Genomic DNA, 22,331 nt, shown 5'->3' on the forward strand with positions numbered 1-22,331 from the left:
GGCTGTTTACCCTAGAGTTACATTTTTGTAGCCACAATGGAGACTATAGGAACAGTCACTAAATGTAGGCAAGACTGTCACTGAGTATTTTGCCCAGAAAACATGGTACTTCAAAAATGTTAGGATACCTGGCTCATTGGAGGCATACTGAAAACTGATGCGAGTGCGTGCTTAAGAGGATGGTTTGATGAGAAGTGTAAAGTTGTATGAATGAAGCTCTACACCTAAGTTGCAAGCTGAGGTTTACTTATTTCCCCCTTGAATGAGCTTTATTTATTGTTCCTTTTATGCTGACTTGAGAACCAAATACAGTTACCTGAAAGTGTATGAGGAATCAGAATCACTCTTCATTACTAGAGGGACTGGTAGCATTTGCATTGTTTTTCTCATCTATTTCTTTCCTGCCGTGCATGTTTTTAGAATTGTAAGAAATTGCCTTAATTTTAATACCAGCTATGTTTAATGGACAACTGCTATTTGATAGACCAATGCACGTGAAAATGGTAAGTTAATAGGATCTCTCCAAAATACATTCAAGTGTAGCAAAAACATAGGATTATTAATTATGCACACACAGTGTGCCACAAGAATTTTTAAAACATGCAATACCTATTTATTTTTACTGAATTTGTTGGGGTGATATCCTATATAATAAAAGCCTAATATGCAAATCAACCAAACGGCAGAATGACCAGTCACTATGACGCACACTGACCACCAGGGGACAGATGCTCAATGCAGGAACTGCCCCCTGGTGGTCAGTGTGCTCCCACAGGGAGAGCACTGCTCAGCCTGAAGCCGGGCTCATGGCTAGCGAGCACAGTGGTGGTGGCAGGAGCCTCTCCCGCCTCCGCTGCAGCAGACATCCCCCCGAGGGGTACCAGATTGTGAGAGGGCGCAGGCCGGGCTAAGACAACCCTCCCCCCCCCCCCCAAGTGCACGAATGTGCACCAGGCCTCTAGTTTGTTAATAAAATTATATAAGTTTCAGGTGTACAATTCTAGAATACATCTAAAACCTGATTATTTAGTCAGGGGCACTGAACTCTTGACCCTTATTTATTTTTTAATTTACCTTTATTGTTGAAAGTATTACAGATTTTGTTCCCCCATTGACCCCCTACCACACTATTTTGTCTGTCCATGGGTTATGCATATATGCATATAAGTTCTTTGGTTAATCTCTTACTGCCCTCCCCCACCCCCTTTCAACAAACCTCTTCCTTTAGATTAAATTAAAAAAATGACAAGAGCCAACACAACAGTAGCTGTTTGGTGTGAATGAATCAAAAGTATACCTTTTTTGTTGTTGTTAGATTGGCGAAAAATACATTTTTTGGCATGCCGCAGAATTTTAGTAATTATTTTGTGTGCCATGAAATGAAAAAGGTTGAAAATCACTGGTCTAAATTAAAATAGTGAGCACATTTATGACAGAAATAATCTTTGCTCATGCAGCTCTCATCCTATCCTATCCTGTATAATAAAAGCCCAGTGACATAATGACCAGTCATTATGACGTGCACTGACCACCAGGGGGCAGACGCTCAACGCAGGAGCTGCCCCCTGGTTGTCAGTGCACTCCCACAGTGGGAGCGCCACTCGGCTGACCAGGATGACCAGTGCTCCCACAGGGGGCCATCCCTGCAGGCCACGCCCACCACCAGTGCACGCATGCCGTGCACCGGGCCTCCAGTTTCAGATAGATTATTCTTTGCATAGTTGGCTGATTGACAGGGTCAGGAGGTCAGTTGAGTATCCTGCTTGAACAAGTGATCAATTTTAAGGAATGATTACATACCCTGGGTTTCCAGTTTTCAGTATGTGTTAGTATTATATCTGTTGTGAACCTAATTAAAATCTTGGGTTCAGACAGCCTTTAAAGTTCTGTTGAAGTGCTTCAATTTAGCCTTGCTATGGCTGTGCCAAAGACAATGGTTAATACAAGCATGATTAGAACGTGGTGAGGGCAAGGTAGTTAGCACTCACATTCAGGAAGAAAATAAAAGGGACTATAGGAGTTTTTTTTTTAATTATTCAGTTTTTTAAAAATAGATAATTGCTAACGGGGGACATCTGTAAGACTCAGCAATAAAAATTTTTTAAATTTCTATACAAGCCAAAAAAAATTGGTTCATGTGTTTTCAAAAGCATAAAAAGGGTAATATAAGTCTTGCTTTTGCTTCATGTCCAGGTCCTGTCCACCCCCACAGTATACACCTGAGTGTATATTTTAATCCTTTCCTCTTAGCAAGAAATACTCCTTTTTTTTAAAGATTATTTTGAAATTTAAATTTTAAATTGAATTTTTCTTTAGAGGGCTAGAGTGGGAGAAAGGTTTATTTCACTTTTTATACATTTATTGGTTTAATTTTTAAAAAATATTTTTTTATTGATTTCAGAAAGGAAGTGAGAGGGAAAGAGATAGAAACATCAATGATGAGAATCATTGATTGGCTGTCTCCTGCACAGGGGATTGAGCCAACACCCCAGGCATGTGCCCTGACTGGGAACCGAACCATGACCTCCTGGTTCACAGGTCGACGCTTAGCCACTGAGCCATGCCGTCCAGACAATTGTATGTGCCCTGATTGGGGATCAAACCCCCAACCTTGACATATTTGGACGATGCTCTAATCAACTGAGCTACCCAGCCAGGGTTCAATGCTTTTTTTGATACTTGCATGGTATTCTATAGTGAGGGTGTCTCATAATTTATTAAACTAGTCGTCTGTTGATGGGTATTGTTTCTGTCTTTTGCTCTTGCCAACAGTCTTCTAGGAATACTGAGATTTATTTACTTTCTCTTTCAGGATGAGAGGGCCTTACCAAAGGGAGACTTTTTCCCTCCTGAGCGTCCACAACAACTTCCCCGTAAGTGTCTCATTTATTATGGTTGAGATTTTGAATTTGATTTATATTAACCAGAAAACTACAATTACTCTTGAACTTGTGCCATGTTATCCTGCAGTACCTTGATCATTCTTGAAGAAAATGTTCAAAAGGTATTTTTGTTTCCTATAGAATTTTTCAGGGTGAAAAATGAGCAGAGATTCACAATTTAGTTAAGATTTTTAGGATTGTTTTGTGGCGAGACCGACTAGCTGTCCAGGATATAAAGAATGTATTTGGGCATTTTGAAGAGTGTCCTGGGTGGGGAGGGAGGAAGAAGCCAAAATCACAAAGGGAATTTTTCTTTTTCTTTTTTTTTTTTAATTGATTTTAGAGAGGAAGGGAGAGGGAGATAGAAACATCAATGATGAGAGAATCATTGACCGGCTGCCTTCTGCACGCCCCCTATTGGGCATCGAGCATACAACCGGAGCATGTGTCCTGACCAAGAATCAAATTGTGACCTCCTGGTTCATAGGTCAACCTCTGAGCCACGCAGGCCTGACGCAAAGGGAATTTTTAAAGCTAGACTGCACTTGGGTCCAGAAGAGATTGGTTATCACCATATGACCTAGCAATTCCACCCCTAGGTACATTCTCAGAGAACTAAAAAACTTAATCTTCACAAAAATTCATATGTGGATGTTCATATATAGCATCATTTTAGCTGATGAGTGGGTAAGTACAATGGTAAATCCGTACAGTGGAACATTACTCAGCCATAAAAAGGAACAAAATACTAATACATGTTAATAGCATGGCTGAGACTTCTACCAACACACTAGCCTGGATCTGCACTGCTGATTCCCTAACCTCCATGCTACAATAGGCCCTCACTCCCACTGCTGTCTGTGCCAAGGCTCAGCTTACCCCTATGGTCTTGCCAGATGAAATGCCGGATGATTCCATCTATAGGAAACATCCAGAACAGGTGAATCTGTAGGCAGAAAGTAGATTAGTGGTTGCCAGGGGCTGGGATAGTGACTGCTAATGGGGATAGGATTTCTTTTTGGGGTGATGAAAATATACTGATTTATATAGTGGTAATTGCATAACTTTGTATGTGCTAAAAAGAACTGAGCTTTACACTCTAAATTGATGAATGTTATTGTATGTGAAGTGCATCAATCAAAATTTTTATATAGGGTTATTTGCAATATCCAGGTTAAAATTTGTGCTGCAACTGGGAAGGCTAGTTGATAGGTCACTGCATAGATGGAAATGGCACACATTAGTGAAGTCCGGCACTTCATCTGGCAAGCCCACAGGGGTAAGCTGAGCCTTGGCACAGACAGCAGTGGGAGTGAGAGCCTGTTGTAGCAAGGGGGTTGGGGAATCAGCAGTGCAGACCCAGGCTAGTGTGTTGGTGGAAGACTGGGAAGATGAGGTGGGTGAGGGTGGGAACTGCTTATGCTTTGCTAGGAAGGACTTCCTACCAGAAAAGGCAGTTGAGGTGGGGCTGTTGGAGTCAATGCCTACAGTCTGGAGCAGTGACTTAAGTTTGAGGTCCAGCCCTCAGAGATTAGAATGCTAACTCTTTTTTTTTTTTTTTTTAAATATATTTTATTGATTTTTTACAGAGAGGAAGGGAGAGGGATAGAGAGTTAGAAACGTCGATGAGAGAGAAACATCGACCAGCTGCCTCCTGCACATCCCCCACTGGGGACGTGCCCGCAACCAATGTACATGCCCTTGACCGGAATCGAACCTGGGACCTTTCAGTCCGCAGACCGACGCTCTATCCACTGAGCCAAACCGGTTTTGGCTAGAATGCTAACTCTTGAGTGCTTTTGCAGTTCAGGGTTACAGAAGCATAAAAGAGGCACATATTGAGGGGAAGCCAATGGCCTCAAGAATAGGAATTGGCTTATCTATTGAAAGTTAATATTTATTGAAGGACCACATTTCTTTTGTCATAATCAATGTGATCATTTGCAGTGGTCATCCAGGGTCAAGGGGGGTAGCTCTTGTTGACTTTCTGCAGGTTGAGGGGGGTGGTGCTGAATGGCAACTTTGGCAGGCAGGCACTGGGCCCCAGGGAGCCCATTATCCATGGCTTTTTGGTCTCTGAGCACATTTCAGAGGGTTGACTTGAAAGTCTTCAGTGATTGGGGAGTAAGTAACCTTGGTGATTTCCTGCTACTGTTTCTATGTGATTTAAAAACAGAGGGATGTTAATCAGAATAAATAATTGGAAGCTCTGTCAGATTTTTTGGGAGGGAAGGTGACATTGGTTAATAAAATTATATAGGTTTCAGGTGTACAGTTCTATAATCATCATCTGTATATATTGTATTGTAGGTTTAACACCCCTGGCAAGTCTCTTTCCATTGCCATTTATCCCCCCATGCCCTATTTTATCTCCTCCATTCCCCTTTCTAATGAACCTTTTTCCATTTAAAAAACAGTTGCCTGTTCTTGGTTAAGCCTCAGACCATGGTCAACTAGAGCACTGCAGGTGTCTTACACTATCTCAGGTCTTGTTGACTATCCTTAAATTTTAAAATTTTTATTGATTTTTATCTATTAAATATTTTTATTATTTATTTAAAAATATTTTTATTGATTTCAGAGATGGGAAAAAAAAGATAGAAACATCAATGATGAGAGGGAATCATTGATTGGCTGCCTCCTGAACCCCCCTACTGGGGATTGAGCCTGCAACCTGGGCATGTGCGCTTGGCCAGAATTGAACCCAGGACTCTTCAGTCTGGAGGCCGGTGCTCTATCCATTAAGGCAAACCAGCTAAGGGTTTTTTTTGTTTGTTTGTTTTGTTTTTAAGAGAGGAAGGGAGAGAGATAGATAGAAACATAGATAGAGAGAAATATCTATTGGCTGCCTCCTACACGTCTGCTACTGACCAGGAATCAAACCGTTGGCCTTCTTGGGGTCTGGGATGATGCTGAACCAATTTGAGCAACAGCAGCCAGGCTATTTTTATTGATTTTAGAGAGAGAGAAATATCGATTGCTTCCCTTCTATATGTGCCCCGATTGGGGATTGAGCCTGTAACCTAGGTATGTGTCCTGACCTGGAATCAAATCTGCAGTCTCTTGGTGTACGGAATGACACTCCAACCAGCTAAGCCACCCAGTCAGGGCAAACCTTGTTTGCTTTTTTGAGACCAGTCTGTATTCTTGGGTCCCCGTTTGTGCAGCATGTGGAGTTGAGGGTGGGCTGGGTATCAATTCATGGGTTCGGAAGCTTTGTGGGTAGAGATTGGGCCACCTAATGTCTTGAGTTGCCCCCATTTTTTTTGTTAATCCTCACCCTTTTCCGTTGCCCTTTTTTTTTTTTTTTTTTTGAGAGAGAGAGAGAGAGTAGAAGGGGGGCGAGAGAGAGACATCGATTGGTTGCCCCCATATGTGCCCTGATTAGGGTTGGGATCGAACCTGTGATCCTTAGGTGCTCGAGGTGACACTTTAACCATGGAGCCACAATGGCCAGGGCTTGAGTTGCCTATTTATTTAGGGAAACAAATAGGTATTCATAATTTTTATTGTGTGAGCTGTTCCTAGTTCTCTGTAACTTTCAAGTGAACTGATTTTTAGTTGCACCTTTCTACATTTCACAAACTCTAATCTGTAAAAGGTTAGCCTTAAAAAGGAGAGCTCTCACGTGTACCACTGTTAAGTTATGAATTAGAACCTGTGTTTGTTGTAGAGGTGGGTGGAAATGGAGCTTGACAGTTAGGACTCTTTTTGCTGTTGAGAGTCATGGTTTATTCTAAGTTAGTTGAATTTACACTTCTGATTTTCTCTTTTCCTTTCAGATGGACTTGGTGGTATTGGCATGGGGTTAGGACCAGGAGGGCAGCCTATTGATGCCAATCACCTAAATAAAGGCATTGGCATGGGGAACATAGGACCTGCAGGTGAGAATTACAGTGCACCTTGATTGGGGACTTATGGGGAAGTGAAAAGTTACAATATATAATTAAATTAATTATTGAGATAATTGGACATTGAGTAGTTTAAAAGGAATAAAGATTTAATTGGGACAAAGTTCCTTTTTAAAATTTTATTATTTTTTTTTTATTTAAAGCCTCACCCTAGGATATTTTTTCTGATATTTAGAGAGAGAGTGGAAGGGAGGGACAGGGAGATACGAACATTGATGTGAGAGACATTGGCTGGTGCCTCCTGCACATGCCCCGATTAGGGCCAGGAATCAAGCCTGCATCCGTTTGGCCCACAGACTGGCTCTCTAACCACTGATCAAACCAGCCAGTGCCCCTGCTTTTTTGTATTTTTCCTGAATTGATTCCTTTTTCCCTCCTAAAGCCATCATACCTTAGCATTTTATCCTTGCATAACCTTCTGAGCTGACACAGTTAAGCTATTCAATAAAAGGAGGCAAGCCGGAGAGTTGGTCTTGCTCAAGGTCACACTATCAGTTAGTGACAGAGACTGTAGGTCTCCTGATCATGGGACCACAACGCTGCCACAATCTATTAATCAGACCCCCTTGGGCTCACGCCTTGGTGTTGATAACGGTTTCCGGAGGTAGGGGCATTGATGGATGCCAAAAGGCCTGGGGGGCCTCATTACATGACAGCATAGGACATGTGATGCACAGTTTTGTTTTTGTTCAAAGAAGATAAGAAATAGCTAATGAATAAAGGTTTTGGCATGTAGAACAAATTTTAAACTTAGCATTTTCATTTCTGTGCAGTGAGGCATTTATATACTATTAAATATTTTTATGACTTCAGACTTAAGTCTTTCTTTTTTGAAATTTTTTGAATTTCAAGATTGGTGCACCTCTACCTTGCTATTATCAGTTCTGTATGTCCCTTTTCTTTCAGTTTAAACTCTGGGCTTAACTAAGGCCTGAGCCAACCCCTCAAAGTGGCTCCACTAATCTGACCACCACACCTTCCTGCCTGACACCTAAGAGGAAAGGCAGCTTGTGTTGGGGGAGGGAAGCCTCAGTGTTATTAGGAACTGCTTTTTACTTAGAGCAGGAGTGGGGAATGTCCGTCCGGGACCGTATAAGGCCCTCGAAATCATTTGGTCTGGCCCTGCCAAGGCATTCGGGTGAGTTAATTAAATGTTTGACCAAACATAGCAAGCTCATTTTTCAGTTGATACTTTTGTATGGCCCATGAATGATGTTATAATATCCAAATGGCCCTTGGCAGAAAAAAGTTCCCCACCCCTGACTTAGAATTTTACCTTTCAAAGAGATTTTTAAATATACCTCTGCTCCCTAAAATAAGCTTTTAATGAATGTTACCTAATCTGTATCTTATAATTAGATTTCACGTTTAAAACTGTCTTGAGCATTTAATTAAACTATGTGAACCCTACATAAGTTTTTAGTCACATGGCGATTATTTTGTTAAAGGCTTAAACACTTTTTTAGGAATGCGATGGTTTGACAGTTGAAATGGTACCCCCCACCACCTCCCCTTTTCTTGACAATGAAAATATATTCATAATCAGTGCTATTTCTACATTTGCTGGTTTAGAATTTCTTGTGTGTGTGTGTTGTTTTAAGTTCAGATGTTACTGCTTTGACATTTTAATTTGCATTGACTTTTTCTTTTTTAAGGAATGGGAATGGAAGGCATAGGATTTGGAATAAATAAAATGGGAGGTAAGAAATTTAAAATGAAGTACGGATGTATGAATGCTTTTAGGTGTGGTTTTCTCTCTTTTTTTCCTATTTGTTTCTCTGAAGCCCTGCATGAAATTCTTACTTTGACTTCAAAAAGTTTAGTCTTGAAAATAACCTGTCGATTCTTCCAGTGGGTGTCTTGGCTTTTGATTCTGGGTTTCTTACTTACTGGCTCTATGTCTTTGGGCAAATCACTTCATCTCTCTGGGCCTCTCTTAGTGATTCATGGAAGGGGTGGATCAGATCAGCTTTTTTGAGGGTGCTGATTTTTAAGCAAGAAGACTAACATTTAATTTTTTCTAAAAGTCCATAAACTTGAACAAATTCCTATGCACACTGCACATATCTTATTTTGAAGTAAAAAAACAAAACGGCAAAAACTATGAACAAATTCCTATGCACACTGCACATATCTTATTTTGAAGTAAAAAAACAAAACGGCAAAAACAACCCGCATGTGGCCTGTGGGCCGTAGTTTGAGGACGCCTGGTCTAAGCAGTCTCATAAGGATGGTGCTGAAATGTGAATTCTCTTTCAGGCATGGAGGGTCCCTTTGGTGGTGGTATGGAAAACATGGGTCGATTTGGATCTGGGATGAACATGGGCAGAATAAACGGTAAGACAAGTGTTGCCTTCCTGCTTGCCTCTTGCTTTTTGCTGGCTATTGGGTCTTGTGTGACCTTTAGGCAGTAGACCCATTTTTAATACACTATTCTCCCCTTCCACTTTTCTACCGAATCAAATGTCTTTGTATTGCCTTAAATATCAGTAAAACCGTAAGTTTGTATTTTAGAAGCTAGACATAATGGTAGGTAAGTATTTATTCTCTTAGTCACTAAACTCTTGAGACATCCTATGTTCTGAATCTTCTCCAGTAACAGTTCAATAAAAATTTAAAGCTATCTTATTGCCTGCAACACTAGCAAGCATCATGTAGATGACATGTGCTTATGTTTTGCACCCTTTAAAATAGTCTCCAAGTGTAAGGGATTAGTTTCTTCAGCATTTTTGATGAAGTTCATGTCTACCCTAGAGTGCTGGACTGATGAGTTCTTGATCATTTGCCCTGATGATTCTTGAGTTGTAAGCAGAAGCATTAATTTAGTTTTTACATAACACAAATTTTTGTGTACCATCATTCAAATCTTACAGCCCTTCTGACCTCTTAATAGAACTATAATGATAATATTAATTATGACAGTGTGTTGTGTCATTTAGTTTTTGTAAGAACCACATGATGTATAGGTACTGTTATCCCCATTTGAGCAGAAACTGAGGCCCAGAGAGTGACTTGCCTAGGGTCACATGGCTAGTAATGGTGGAATATGGACCCGGGCTTTCTGGCTCCAGAGTCTGGCTCTATAATATGCTGCAATCCTGCCTTTTAGAATTGCGCCTAGCACTAGCTGCAAGCAGCCTCCCTCACTACGCAGGGCTGTTGAGTGTGCCGTGAGAAACCTGCAATCTATATCTTTTTTAAATCCTCTGGGTGTTGGTAGACTCTGACCTCACCTTTGGGAACACTGCTTCCTTTATACACATAAAGTTCCTTGGAATGGAAAGCCATTAAGGATCTGGGCTTAACCTTTCTTTGCTGGTCTGTAATAATGGATATATAGAGCAATCATACCTTACTAGGATAGACATCAGACGTCAACTGGAAAACGATGTTCCTGATGAATAAAGTGTTCTTCATGAGGTACCTTGTTCTACATGGTGGGAAAAAAGATGTAGGAAGGCCCTCACCATGAGTTAGGAATGAAGGGACAAAGGTCTGTGTTGCCAGTATGTTCTCAGGCTTGCCTGTGGCTTATGAGTGCATGGGATTTTTAATAAAAATAAAAGTTGGAGAAATTTGGCTTGATAAAGTATTTATTTAGAGTAGATGAGTCATTAGAAAGGGGTTTTGGGTTGTTACTCTGAGTAGACTGAAATGATATAGAAGTAGTTGGGAACAGTGGACGCTGTGCTGGGCCAGATGGACAAAGTCCTTGATGACCTGGCAGCTGGAATGCCACAGTTAGTTTTGAGTCTGGTGATTAAAGGTTTAAAGTGCTGATTCTCGTGGAGAGTCACAGTGGAGGATGTGTTCTTAGGTTGTGTTCTTGGATGTTCTGAGGTATAGATACTTGAGTCCACCTCCATTCTCTACAGTAGAGAGCAGACTTTCTTTTATTTGAACTGTGTTCTAATTTGGTGGGATCAACTCTAGATCTCTTGGGGTGCTGGATCCAAGGAAAGTTTTAATCACTAGGAAAAAATTGAAGATGTTTCTGATTTAATTTAATGTTTAGTTGATGACTACAATGCATATACTAGTATTATGGTCACAGTGCTGATAACATTAGACAGATTAGACATTAATCAGATTTTTTGGTCCAGTCAACCAGTAGATTGTTAAATCTTGATAGAATGGATGTAAAAATTTTTAATTGGAAGATAATCATATCAAATAATGACTGATTTGATGCAGTATTTGGCAATGAAAAATCAATATATCTCTCTTCCTTCTCTCTCTCTCTCTCTCTCTTTCTTTCTCTCTCTTTCTCTCTCTCTCTCTCTCTCTCTCTCTCTCTCTCTCTCTCTCTCTCTCTCTCTCTCTCTCTCTCTCTCACATTGGACTTCACACAGGGTTTCCTGAATTCTATGGCCTGTTGATAGTTGGGAAGATTAGTTCTTAGGCCTTTGCCAATGCATTAATGCCTGCATATGACTTTCTTATCTGAAAAGGGGTGGGTGCTGCCTTCTTCATAGGCTTATGATAGGGATTAAAATAGTGTTGGAGAGCTCCATCTGTTACAGGCCACTCTGGGATTTCTTTTCTGCCCACCAGACACAGGCTTGGACAGGTTACCTACATTTCCAGCAGATAGCATGCCACCAATCTATGGGATTCATTTGGGTTGATTCAAGCTATGAATATAAAGTCCACCATTGCCAAAACTGTTGGATTTCCATACTAATTCTAGCCTCCTTCCAATGGAAATCATAAGGATATAGCCATTATTTTGTAGTTGTGCAATAAAAGATGTCCTTTAAATAGCACTTGACTGCCTGATATTTCTAGGGAGCAAGATAATAAACTAGAGCCCTAACTGGTTTGGCTCAGTGGATGGAGTGTCGGCCTTCGGACTCAAGGGTCCCAGGTTCGATTCCAGTCAGGGGTATGTGCCTTGGTTGCGGGCACATCCCCAGTGGGGATTGTGCAAGAGGCAGCTAAATCAATGTTTCTCTCTCATCGATGTTTCTCACTCTCTATCCCTCTCCTTTCCTCTCTGTAAAAAATTAATAAAATATTTTTTAAAATCAATATTAAATCCAATGTCAAAAAAAAAGATAATAAACTAGATTTTTCAATGACCTCTCAATATGGGAAGGAGAAAAAGTGATTTTGCATTTTATTTTTTGCCTGCAAGTTACAAGTTAAAGGGTTTTCTGTTGTTTTAAAGCATACAGTGAAAACCGACTAGAACATGAACCACTGGTGGTCCGTGAGGTCTGAAAGGTTGGAGACTGCTGGTTTAAGGAAACCTTTGGAGCAGCAGTCGCCAACTGGTGGTCTGTGGACCACTGGTGGTCTGTGAAGTCCAAAAGGTTGACGGCCACTGCTTTAGAATATACAACTAGCTCAGTGTCCACACTGACAGCAGTTACCAGGGACATTGGTTTCCATTCCCATAGGATGGAGTTTGGGACAGTAAGACCTTTGTTTTTAAAAGACATTGTAAAAAATAAATACTCCTGCTGTCAGCATAGAAAAAAATGAAGTTACCTAAATTCCATTATGTAGATGGAACCACTCCAGTTGTCGGTAGAGATGTCCTATTACACTTGGGCATATCCTATATAATAAAAGGCTAAAATGCTAAGTGTCCAGTTGTCCGTTCAACCAATGAAAGCGTAATATGCTAATGATACACTAAGGCCGCTCAACCGCTTGCTATGACATGCACTGACCACCAGGAGGCAGATGCTCCAACTGGTAGGTTAGCTTGCTGCTGGGGTCTGGCTGATTGGGACTGAGCGAGACAGGCCGGATACACCCTGGAGCCCTCCCACTGTCCCTCCCCAGCTGGCCAACCTCTTGCATCCCTCCCCGGCCCCAGTTGTGCTCTGGTGGGGTCCCTCGGCCTGGCCTCTGCCCTCTTACAATCCAGGACTCCTCGGGGGACGTCAGAGAGCCGGTTTCAGCCCAATGCCGCAGGCCACTGCACAGGGCCTCTAGCCCTTCTATCTAATAAAATGGTAATATGCAAATTAAACATCACTCTGCCACAAAGATGGCGATGCCCAGTCCCCTCAGCCCCACCAGAGTCCCCCAGTCCTGGGGGGTCAGGCAGATGAGCTGCCCACCGCCACCGCGGGTATGGAGGGCCCAGGCCCTGCAGAGAGCAGAGAATCATGGGGAGTGGGCCTAAGCCGTCAGGGCTCCCAGATAGGAGAGGGTGCAGGTTGAGCTGAGGGGAACCCGCCTGCGTGCACGCGCCTCCTCCCCCGCACGAATTTTGTGCACTGGGCCTCTAATAATACTGTGTGTGTGTGTACACACACATACATATATATTTAAATGGCTGTGCTTATGTAATACAGTGGGGCTTTTACATTACATTGAGGTCCCTTCACCTCACCCCTTACCAGGAATGTGACCCTGGTCAAGTTACGAAGTCATTTGAGCCTCAGTTTCTTTGTAAAGGGGCAGATATGGTGGAATGTAATATGGGCAGGGGGTGAGGGGGGCTGGTTGTGAGGATTCCATGAAATAGTAACATACATAAAGCCCTTGGCAGGGCAGGGCCGGGCATGTGGCAAGTGCACCAGAAATGGTACATGCTGCTGCTGGTACATAAACAGGCTGTCTTGCAGCCTACCTTGGACTCAATATGCTCTGCAGTCCCCCAGGTCAGTTACTAGTAGCAGGTGCTTGGTGTGCCCATTGTGTGGTTGTAATGGACGTTGTAAATTAGTCCTTCATGGAGTAAGGTAGGTTGCTTTCAGGGATTCACTTGAGGTGACTTTTTATTTTAGGAATAAAGGATGAATGTTGGTTTTGTATAGAAAAACGAAATATACTGACTTGGTGGTGGCTGCTGTAGTGTCTATAATAGAGTTTTTTGTTTTGTTAAAGTCTAAAATATGATGATATTCCTGGAAAGGCCTAGGGTAATATTTTTTTCCACAGAGATGGAGCGTGGCATGGGTGGAGGATTTGAAAGAGACTTTGCCAGAAACGAGATGGGAATGTCTCGAAGCTTTGGAGAGCCCCTTGGCAGAGGAATGGGTAAGAAAGGCCCTGTGGGCCCCCGTGGTGGCGGGGCCGCCCCCTGGAGGTGCAGGAGCACTCTGGTGTTGGAGGTTCTTTCTTAGGCAGAGTCTGCTGGTTTCCTTCTTTAGTCTGAAAAAAAAATTGTATGTTTTCTAGACCTAGATAAAAACTTCTGGTCCTAGAATTTTTTATTGCTGTGTATAGCACTACTTTTAGTCTTTTCTGGTGGCTTCTTTGTCAACATTGGTATGAGATACTTGCTGTCTGTGGGAGTTGAAACTGCTGTACTTACATAACTGGTGCTCTATTCTGGTAGAGATGGTCAAGGCCCTGCCAAGTGGGGTGTAGGTCTGCTTAGGCCAGGATGCTGTTCCAGTCAGCAAGAATGGCATGGTGTGCTTTCTGATGCCTTTCGATAGAGCTTGAGGAACTAGAGAAGTTTCCTAACGTTGGAAGACCTTAGGTATTGGGCCTGCCTAAATGCAGAGAAACTCACTTTAGTTTTAGTTAAATTACAAAGCAATTTCTTCTTTACTTTTACATGGACATCTCCCCCTGTTTTGAAGTTTAGGTTTTTCTATTACTGTCAGCTTAATTCTCCTTTTTAGTGTGTTGCAAGGAGATTATCTATTCCTGCACTCAGAAGTTTGTTTCTCTTAAAGGTATTTTAGAGCATGGATTTGCCTCTGCTCTAACTCATCTTCGCCTGCAGATAAGAGACTGCTAGGTTACAACCTCAAAGCGCTCAGCCTTTGTCTTTATGGGACACTGTGGGCTTTTTGGGTCTAGTTTGTATGAGCTGAACTATATTAGACTTTATGGAGGCCCTAGAACAGTGATGGCGAACCTATGACACGCGTGTCAGCACTGACACGCGTAGCCATTTCTGATGACACGCGGCCGCATGCCGAGGATGAAACATTTGCGACTAGAGTCTTGGAGTTAGTTTTTTCCTCAAAGTGACACACTACCCGAGTTATGCTCAGTTTTTTGGCGAAGTTTGACACACCAAGCTCAAAAGGTTGCCCATCACTGCCCTAGAAAGAGTCATCAATCAGCACATTAGTGAGACAGGGTTTGTTTTTTTTTTTAATAATTTTTAGGGGGGGGGGTGTAGAAAGATAGAAACATTGATGAGAGAGAAACATCAATTAGCTGCCTCCTGCATGACCCCCACCCGGGACTGAGCTTGTAACCCAGGCATGTGCCCTGGCTGGGAATCGAACTGACCTTCTGGTTCATAGGTTGACGCTCAAACACTGAGCCACACTGGCCAGGCAAGGCATAATTCTTAATTCTGTTCATTATTTTTAGGACCTTGTCTTTGTGTTCTTCATGAAGATCGGGAACTAGTAGAAACTCACTCGGAGTAGATAGATACTGTTATTGATGGAGACTTGTTTCACTTTTTTCCTGTCTATGGTTAAGTAACTAGAATGACTTCCTCATATTTTACTAGGCTGGTAGTGAAAACTCCCCCCCCCCCCCCCCCCTGTACTTGCCCAATATGATTCTAGATTATTCCAGAGCTTTAGAATTTGGGAGTGAGTTTATAATTTGTATGTGACTAGGTCAGTTAAAAGTTTTTTGTTTCCATGACTGGCTTTGATTTTGTGTTTGAAATGGTAAAGTGTATTTTAAATGTTTTAAAATTTATTGTCATTTGGCCCTAGCCGGTTTGGCTCAGTGGATAGAGAGCATCGGCCTGCAGACTGAAGGGTCCTGGTTTGATTCCAGTCAAGGGCACATGCCTGGGTTGCGGGCTGGATCCCCGGTAAGGGGGTGTGCAGGAGGCAGCCAATCAATGATTCTCTCTCATCTCTCTCTCCCTCTCCCTTCCTCTCAAATCAGTAAAAATATGTTTTTAAAAATTGATTGTCATTTAGCTGCAAATACCAATTTGTGTCTACCTGGGGTGAGAAGAACAGGTGGTATGTAACTGTTCTTCAGAGCACTTTTTTCTGCTCTGAGCCCTTAATCCTTTGCTGCTCTGTGGTGCTTCTGTGATGACACAGTGACACAGTAGATCTGGAGAGGTTACTTCATGTGGCAACAGGAAACTCATCCTGTCCTGACCTGGATAAAAATATCACCTGTGGGCCTTGTTCTCTCCTGCTGCTTTGGTACCATCTCTCTGATTGAGTTTGTCATCTGTACTGAAGCCTCCCAAAGTGACAAGAACAAGGGGCTTTGTCTGGATTTCCTTACTGCTACTTATCATCAGACTAAGTTAGATAAAAGGTCTTTGTACCAAATAAAATATTTGTCAGGTTTTTAGAGTAGTTGCCTGGATTGGTTTTCCAGATTCCATTCTTGATTTTAATTTTCTTTGATGTTTATTTGACAGTTCAGTTATTTTGGTGCTACTTTCTATAGTGCCTCGCTACTCAATGTCCCTTTTCTCCTGTCAAGGCAGTTCTTTGTGCAAACAACTGTACTTGATGCTACAGGGATATAGATAGATACGTGGTTCTTGAACCTGAAGGGGAGGAGATAATGCTAAGAGTGGCTCCAGTTAGCACTGGAGGTCAATATACAAAAGTGGCTTAGCAAGGGAGCTGGTAGGGTTATTGATTCCTGAGCCCTAGGCAGCCATGTAAGCACCACACAAAGATGATGATTTTCTCAGTGTTTGGATTTTGAAAAGCTCTGCCCTAGATGTCATGCTGCTGAAAGAGCCCTGGATCTGAGCAGGAAATGTGGTTTGAACTGGAGGGACTGGTGTCCAAGGGGGTTCAGCATAGGTAGAAGGTGTGCTGGAAGACAGAGGAGGCTAGTCAGGTGTAGAGGCTTGGAGGTGATGATCTGTCTGAGACGGGAAGAAGAGATTCAAGTTGGGAGTTAGAGCAGGGAGGCCTGTGATTGAATGCCCAGTGAAAAGAATTTGTCCTTTAAATCAGTGGTGGAGCCATTTTGCCAGGAATGGTTTGATCTAAGCACTGTTTTAGGAACGTGAAAGTAGGCTTGGGCCTGCTGAGCAGGATCTTAGACTTGACGGAAGAATAAGTCCTGTATTGGGCTTGCAGGCAGGCTGGAGGTCTATTATTCTTGGTGCACTTCCTTCCTTTAGCAGGTAGTTGCAGTACTAGAAACAGTTGTGGGGTAGGGTTTAATCTCTTTGTGGTCATGACCATAATATTTGATGTGACCAGTGGCTATTATCCATGTTACTGAGCTCACTTCAAGACCAGGTTGGGGTGGCACAGTCCAAGTTTCCTCTACATAATGAAAGACTGAGAGTAAACTTGTAAAAGTTACCACTAATAATAGCACTCCACAAACTTTGAACCATTGTCAAGCAAGCAGCAGTGTTTTCTGTCTTAGACAGCTGAATGTGTTGGGGTTTTTATTTTCCTGAGGCTTTGTCTATCACTTAGTCACCCTCACACCCAGCTCCTTCCATGTGAGGCTGGTGGGCTTAGCTTGCTGAAATCCTTCCGTTCACAGCTTGTTAACTAGGTCACATTTCCAGCACTGCATGCACTTGCTGCTGGTTTGCAGGGTTTGGGGCTGTAAATGTAGCTTTAGTTTTGCTACGGGATAACATTAATGTGTTGATTGGATCTGTGTGGGTGAGTGCAGACTTTCATCTATGAGTACTGAGGGTCTGGACCACTGGCTCCATTCTTGCTCATCTGACTTTCCAAGTTCAATTCATGGGTATACATGGGCTTTGCTGGGCACATTCCCAGATGGCTCTCCCAACTGGGCCTCACTCTGGAGCTATGTGGGCTCCTCCCATCATGACCCGTTATCAAGGATTTTGCAATTTTCTAGTAAAATGATCTTGTCTATGTGTGTTTCTCAACCCCCCACCCTCACTTTCCTTTTTAAATTTTGTAATTAGTAGTATTCCTCTGAAATCTGTAATAAACAAATTTTTATTAACCATAGAGAAATTTGGCTAATTTTTTTTTCTTCCTGATTTCCTTAGAAATCCTAAGTAATGCACTGAAGAGAGGAGAGATCATTGCAAAGCAGGGAGGAGGTAGGAAACGCTTAGTTTTGCTGTTTTGATTTTTAGAATAGGCTGTTATTACCAGGGATAGTAAAGTGTGATGATGAAAAGCATGGGCTCTAAAATAGACTGCCTGGGGTGGGAACCAGCTTCTGCCTAGCTGTGTGACATTTGGCAAGTTACCGAACGTCTCTAATTTTTGTTCTGTAAAATGTGGATACAATAGAACCTACTACCTCATAGGATTGTTTTGAAGAATAAATGAGTTAATACATGTAAAAGAGTATTTAAGTGCTATGTGATCTGTGTTTGTCATTGTTATTATAATGTGCTTATATACTTTGGGGGCTTTCTTGATTTCAATACTATGAAATTGTAAATTCCTGAAAGTATTTTATCTGATTGTAAAAATATGCCACCTGATACATAAAATTGCTTAATAAAATACATGCATGTACTCATAGCAACTATGAAAATTATGGAGAAAATAAATATCTGAAATTACACTGCCTAGTGATGAATGCTGTAAACATTTTAGAATATGTCCTCCCAGTAATACACTTTTTTAAATGTGTACTTAAAACTAAATGTACTATTTTCAACCCAATTTGTCCTCATGGCTCTGAGTGTCTTGGCATTTCCTTGGTGGCTCCACTTGCAAGCACTTTCTGTGGTGGGTTGATTCTAGAACTCATTTTTTCCCAGTTCTCTGTCGCTGTTGGTAGTGGTGGAGGGGGAGATTGGCCTCATTTCTGATGCTCTTGGGACGCAACCTCCCCTCTAGAAGTCTTTTGCCTTTTTTTATAGTTTCTGAGAAATGTCTACTCTGAAAGTCTAATATTCTTAAAATCATGCATATATTTTGCCACTTGGTGTTTTGTTACTTACCCATGGAAACAGGTATGGAGAAGGAGCATGACTCATGCCAGTTCACTATATTGTTCAGTTAGGGAATCAGTTATAGAAACTGCTAACTTTGCTGTTCTTAACTTGCATCTTGTACTGGGCTGCAGGCTCAGTTGCCCGTTTTCAGAGGCAGATGGTGACAGTGGTGGTGGTGGTGAAGCTTGAGTGAGAGGGCCCCACGAGCTCTGCTTATGGAAAAGTAGAGGGCAGTGGCCTTGGTGGTGGGAGTCAGATCCTCCTTGTCCAGAGTTGCAAGTGTCACAGGGTCACTGTGCACTGCTGACTGCTGGCATGTGTCCAGCTGAACTGTGAGGGATGGATCCTAGGCCTCTTCCAGAATCCACTCTGTGGTGTTACAGGCTTCTTTTCCTCCAAAGCCAGCAAAGTTACACACAAGTTGGTTGGCGATTTCTCTGACAGAGTAAGGTTCCCTGGAAGTGGTTGTCTGTATACAGAAGGACCTGTGTTGGTGTTGGTATTTGTTTTCTTTGCCTCTTCTTGCTTGTATGGCTATATTATAGCTTTTCTATGCTCTGGAGATGCTAAGGAAATGCAGCCGGATTGGCCACCAACAGGGCATCTTAAAGGGACAAGTTGGGAGAGGATAAAGGTGTTGAGAGTGATTTTGAATTGTCACCTTGTAACCCATTATTACAACTGGTGACCATCTGAGGGTGGGATTTCTGAGCCTCTGCCTTGAGAGCATTTCTCTGTCTCTGGTGGTGGGAAACCTGCAGAGCTCTCAGGAATCGACAGCCATGTCTCAAAAAGGTTGTCACAACTACTAGCACTTCCAAAGTAACATGGACAACATTGTCAATATAAATCCTCCAGAGTGCGTTTTTTCCTTTTAAAAGTTTTATTATGTAAACTTCAACCATGGCACAGAAGTAGGAAGAATGAAGTATTTATTTACTACCCAGCTTTAATAGTTGTCAACATTGGAGGGATCTCTAAATGATAAATTATTGTGGGGCTTAGTTTTTGAATTGTGGGTGAGCTTGTGAAGTACCTAGCCCTCTGCACCCAGGTCACCCTGCTGGCACAAGTCCTTGACATCTGCCTGTGTTTTGTGTCGCTCTTTCAGGTGGAGGTGGAGGCAGTGTCCCTGGGATCGAGAGGATGGGCCCCGGCATTGACCGCATTGGGGGTGCTGGCATGGAGCGCATGGGCGCAGGCCTGGGCCATGGCATGGATCGTGTGGGCTCTGAAATTGAGCGCATGGGCCTGGTCATGGACCGCATGGGCTCCGTCGAGCGCATGGGCTCTGGCATTGAGCGCATGGGCCCACTGGGCCTCGACCACATGGCCTCCAGCATCGAGCGCATGGGCCAGACCATGGAGCGCATTGGGTCTGGCGTGGAGCGCATGGGTGCCGGCATGGGCTTTGGCCTGGAGCGCATGGCCGCACCCATCGATCGTGTGGGCCAGACCATTGAGCGCATGGGCTCTGGTGTGGAGCGTATGGGCCCTGCCATTGAGCGCATGGGCCTGAGCATGGATCGCATGGTGCCCGCAGGCATGGGGGCTGGCCTGGAGCGAATGGGCCCTGTGATGGATCGCATGGCCACCGGCCTGGAGCGCATGGGCGCCAACAACCTGGAGCGCATGGGCCTGGAGCGAATGGGCGCCAACAGTCTGGAGCGCATGGGCCTGGAGCGCATGGGTGCCAACAGCCTGGAGCGCATGGGTCCCGCCATGGGCCCGGCCCTGGGCGCTGGCATTGAGCGCATGGGCCTGGCCATGGGTGGCGGTGGCAGTGCCAGCTTTGACCGTGCCATCGAGATGGAGCGTGGCAACTTTGGAGGAAGCTTCGCAGGTTCCTTTGGCGGAGCTGGAGGCCATGCTCCTGGGGTGGCCAGAAAGGCCTGCCAGATATTTGTGAGAAATGTAAGTGGATCACCTGGAACCTCTCAATGGTAGGCACAAGGAAAGGGGGAGACAGGAAGTCAGCAGGACCGAATGGTGGTCAGTCGAAGTCAAAGGTTATGTTCTCTTCAGAAAGGGAGCTGAGTAGCATCAAGGCCGCCTTGTCACTGTCCCAAGCTTGGTGCTGGTAGGATGAGGAGGAAATGTGACAGCTTATAAGACTCTCCAGCAAGAATAGTAGGTTCAGTGAACACACTGGATTTCTCCAAGTACTAGAAGGAATAGTGAGATGAAGAACTCTAGTTTTCTGATCTCTTGGCTTGAAGAGCCACTAAACCTTGGCCTGACAATACAGAGGAAAAAGTGGTTGTATGTGAATTATCTGTACCAAATTGACTGCCTTTAGCTCCTATTCAGTGGTTCTGTGGCCTGAACCATAGGCAGCTGTGCATTCTGCTCTCTGAATGATGCTCCCACGGACAGAAAAAGCTACAATGGAGTAAACCTGGTGTGCTGGTTTAAAAACTCTTTCCAGACCAGTTTGTTTTCTGTTGATTGTCTCAGTTGGGAGGTCAGCCAGTTTCTCTGTGTAATAGGAAATCCGTTAAGTCACCCTTAGAGACAATGGGAATGTTTGTACATTATGATTTGGTTGAATCACTCATTAGTCTGTTCTTTTTTCCCCCCAGCTCCCATTTGATTTTACATGGAAGATGCTAAAGGACAAATTCAACGAATGTGGTAAGTGTTTGAGAAATGCTTTCTAGATGCTTCCATATGTTGTGGCTTCAGAAACCTTAGCTTGTTGATGTTGCATTTGAGTCATGCAATGAACCTTCTATCCTAGTTTTAAAAGCCACTTTCTATTTACTCTAGAGGGCTGATGGGACTTGCCATTTTTCTGCCTATGCAAATATTCAAGCAGGTTGAGTTTCCTTGTATGTGTCAGACACTTTTCACCTGTGTTTTCATATTACCCTTAATCTTTTTTCTCCTTTTATGGTTTTTGAAAGGAGATAGCATGGTCCCTGTTTTACAGATGATCAGGCAAAGTCACATTCCCAAGGTCATATGGCTTCTAAGTAACAGACCTAAATAAAATGAATACATTTGAGACAAGGTCTCTTTCTACCATAAAACCTACTTGAGTTGTGCTTCAAAGAGCACTCACCCAGCAGGTCCTGCGAGTGTGGCATTGCCAGGCTCTGGGTATGCAGTAGCTTATATGTGGGTGAAGCTGAGGGTCTGTGATTGTGGTTTCCTGGCACACCAGGCAGCCATTCTGGTAGGCTCACTTTTTGGCTGAAAGTGAGTTGTCTCTGGGTGACCCCCACCCTACCCATCCCTCACCCCCACCACTTCTGTTCTGTGTGTGTGTGTTTGTTTTATTTTTTAATTCTCACCTGAGGTTATGTGGAGAGAGAAACATTTATCGGTTGCTTCTCATATATGTGCCCTGACCAAGAATCAAACCCGCCACCTTTTTGGTGTATGGGATGATGCTTCAACAAACTGAGCCATTTGGTTGGGGCAACTTCTGTTTTTTTAACCATGTAGAATGGAGGCCTAGCCCTAAGCCAGAGTCTAGGTGGCTTTGGCTTGCTAGATCAAAGCTTCCTCCAGTGTTCTCATTTCCTGTTTCAGTAGTGGTTCATATTTCACCATGATGCTGCTCTCCTGGTTCTTCTCTTGGGTTAGCTATTGAGCCATAGCGTTCCTTCTTGCCCTCTGTCTCCACTCTTTAGCTTCCACATTGTAGTAGATAGTCTGAAAAGTCAGATTGGATCATGCAATTCCCCCTGGCCTCATATCTGGAGGTGA

The 22,331-nt window shown here is 43.2% G+C and overlaps 1 protein-coding gene across 4 annotated transcripts in view; it reads left to right on the forward strand.

Moving 5' to 3' along the window:
- Positions 1–22,331, forward strand: part of HNRNPM (heterogeneous nuclear ribonucleoprotein M) — a 45,981-nt gene that overhangs the window by 22,371 nt on the left and 1,279 nt on the right. For 2 of the 4 annotated variants that reach the window (XM_079770912.1, XM_079770913.1), the window contains 9 exons: positions 454–503; positions 2,813–2,873; positions 6,665–6,766; positions 8,449–8,493; positions 9,053–9,130; positions 13,694–13,792; positions 17,712–17,765; positions 19,729–20,531; positions 21,200–21,251. In XM_079770912.1, coding sequence (XP_079627038.1) covers positions 454–503; positions 2,813–2,873; positions 6,665–6,766; positions 8,449–8,493; positions 9,053–9,130; positions 13,694–13,792; positions 17,712–17,765; positions 19,729–20,531; positions 21,200–21,251 — 1,344 coding nt within the window. The remainder of the gene's footprint in view (positions 1–453; positions 504–2,812; positions 2,874–6,664; positions 6,767–8,448; positions 8,494–9,052; positions 9,131–13,693; positions 13,793–17,711; positions 17,766–19,728; positions 20,532–21,199; positions 21,252–22,331) is intronic. The other 2 variants (XM_079770915.1, XM_079770914.1) reach the window with 2 other exon arrangements.

Source organism: Cnephaeus nilssonii (genome assembly GCF_951640355.1).
Source record: "Cnephaeus nilssonii genome assembly, chromosome: 5".
NCBI classification, from domain to species: domain Eukaryota; kingdom Metazoa; phylum Chordata; class Mammalia; order Chiroptera; family Vespertilionidae; genus Cnephaeus; species Cnephaeus nilssonii.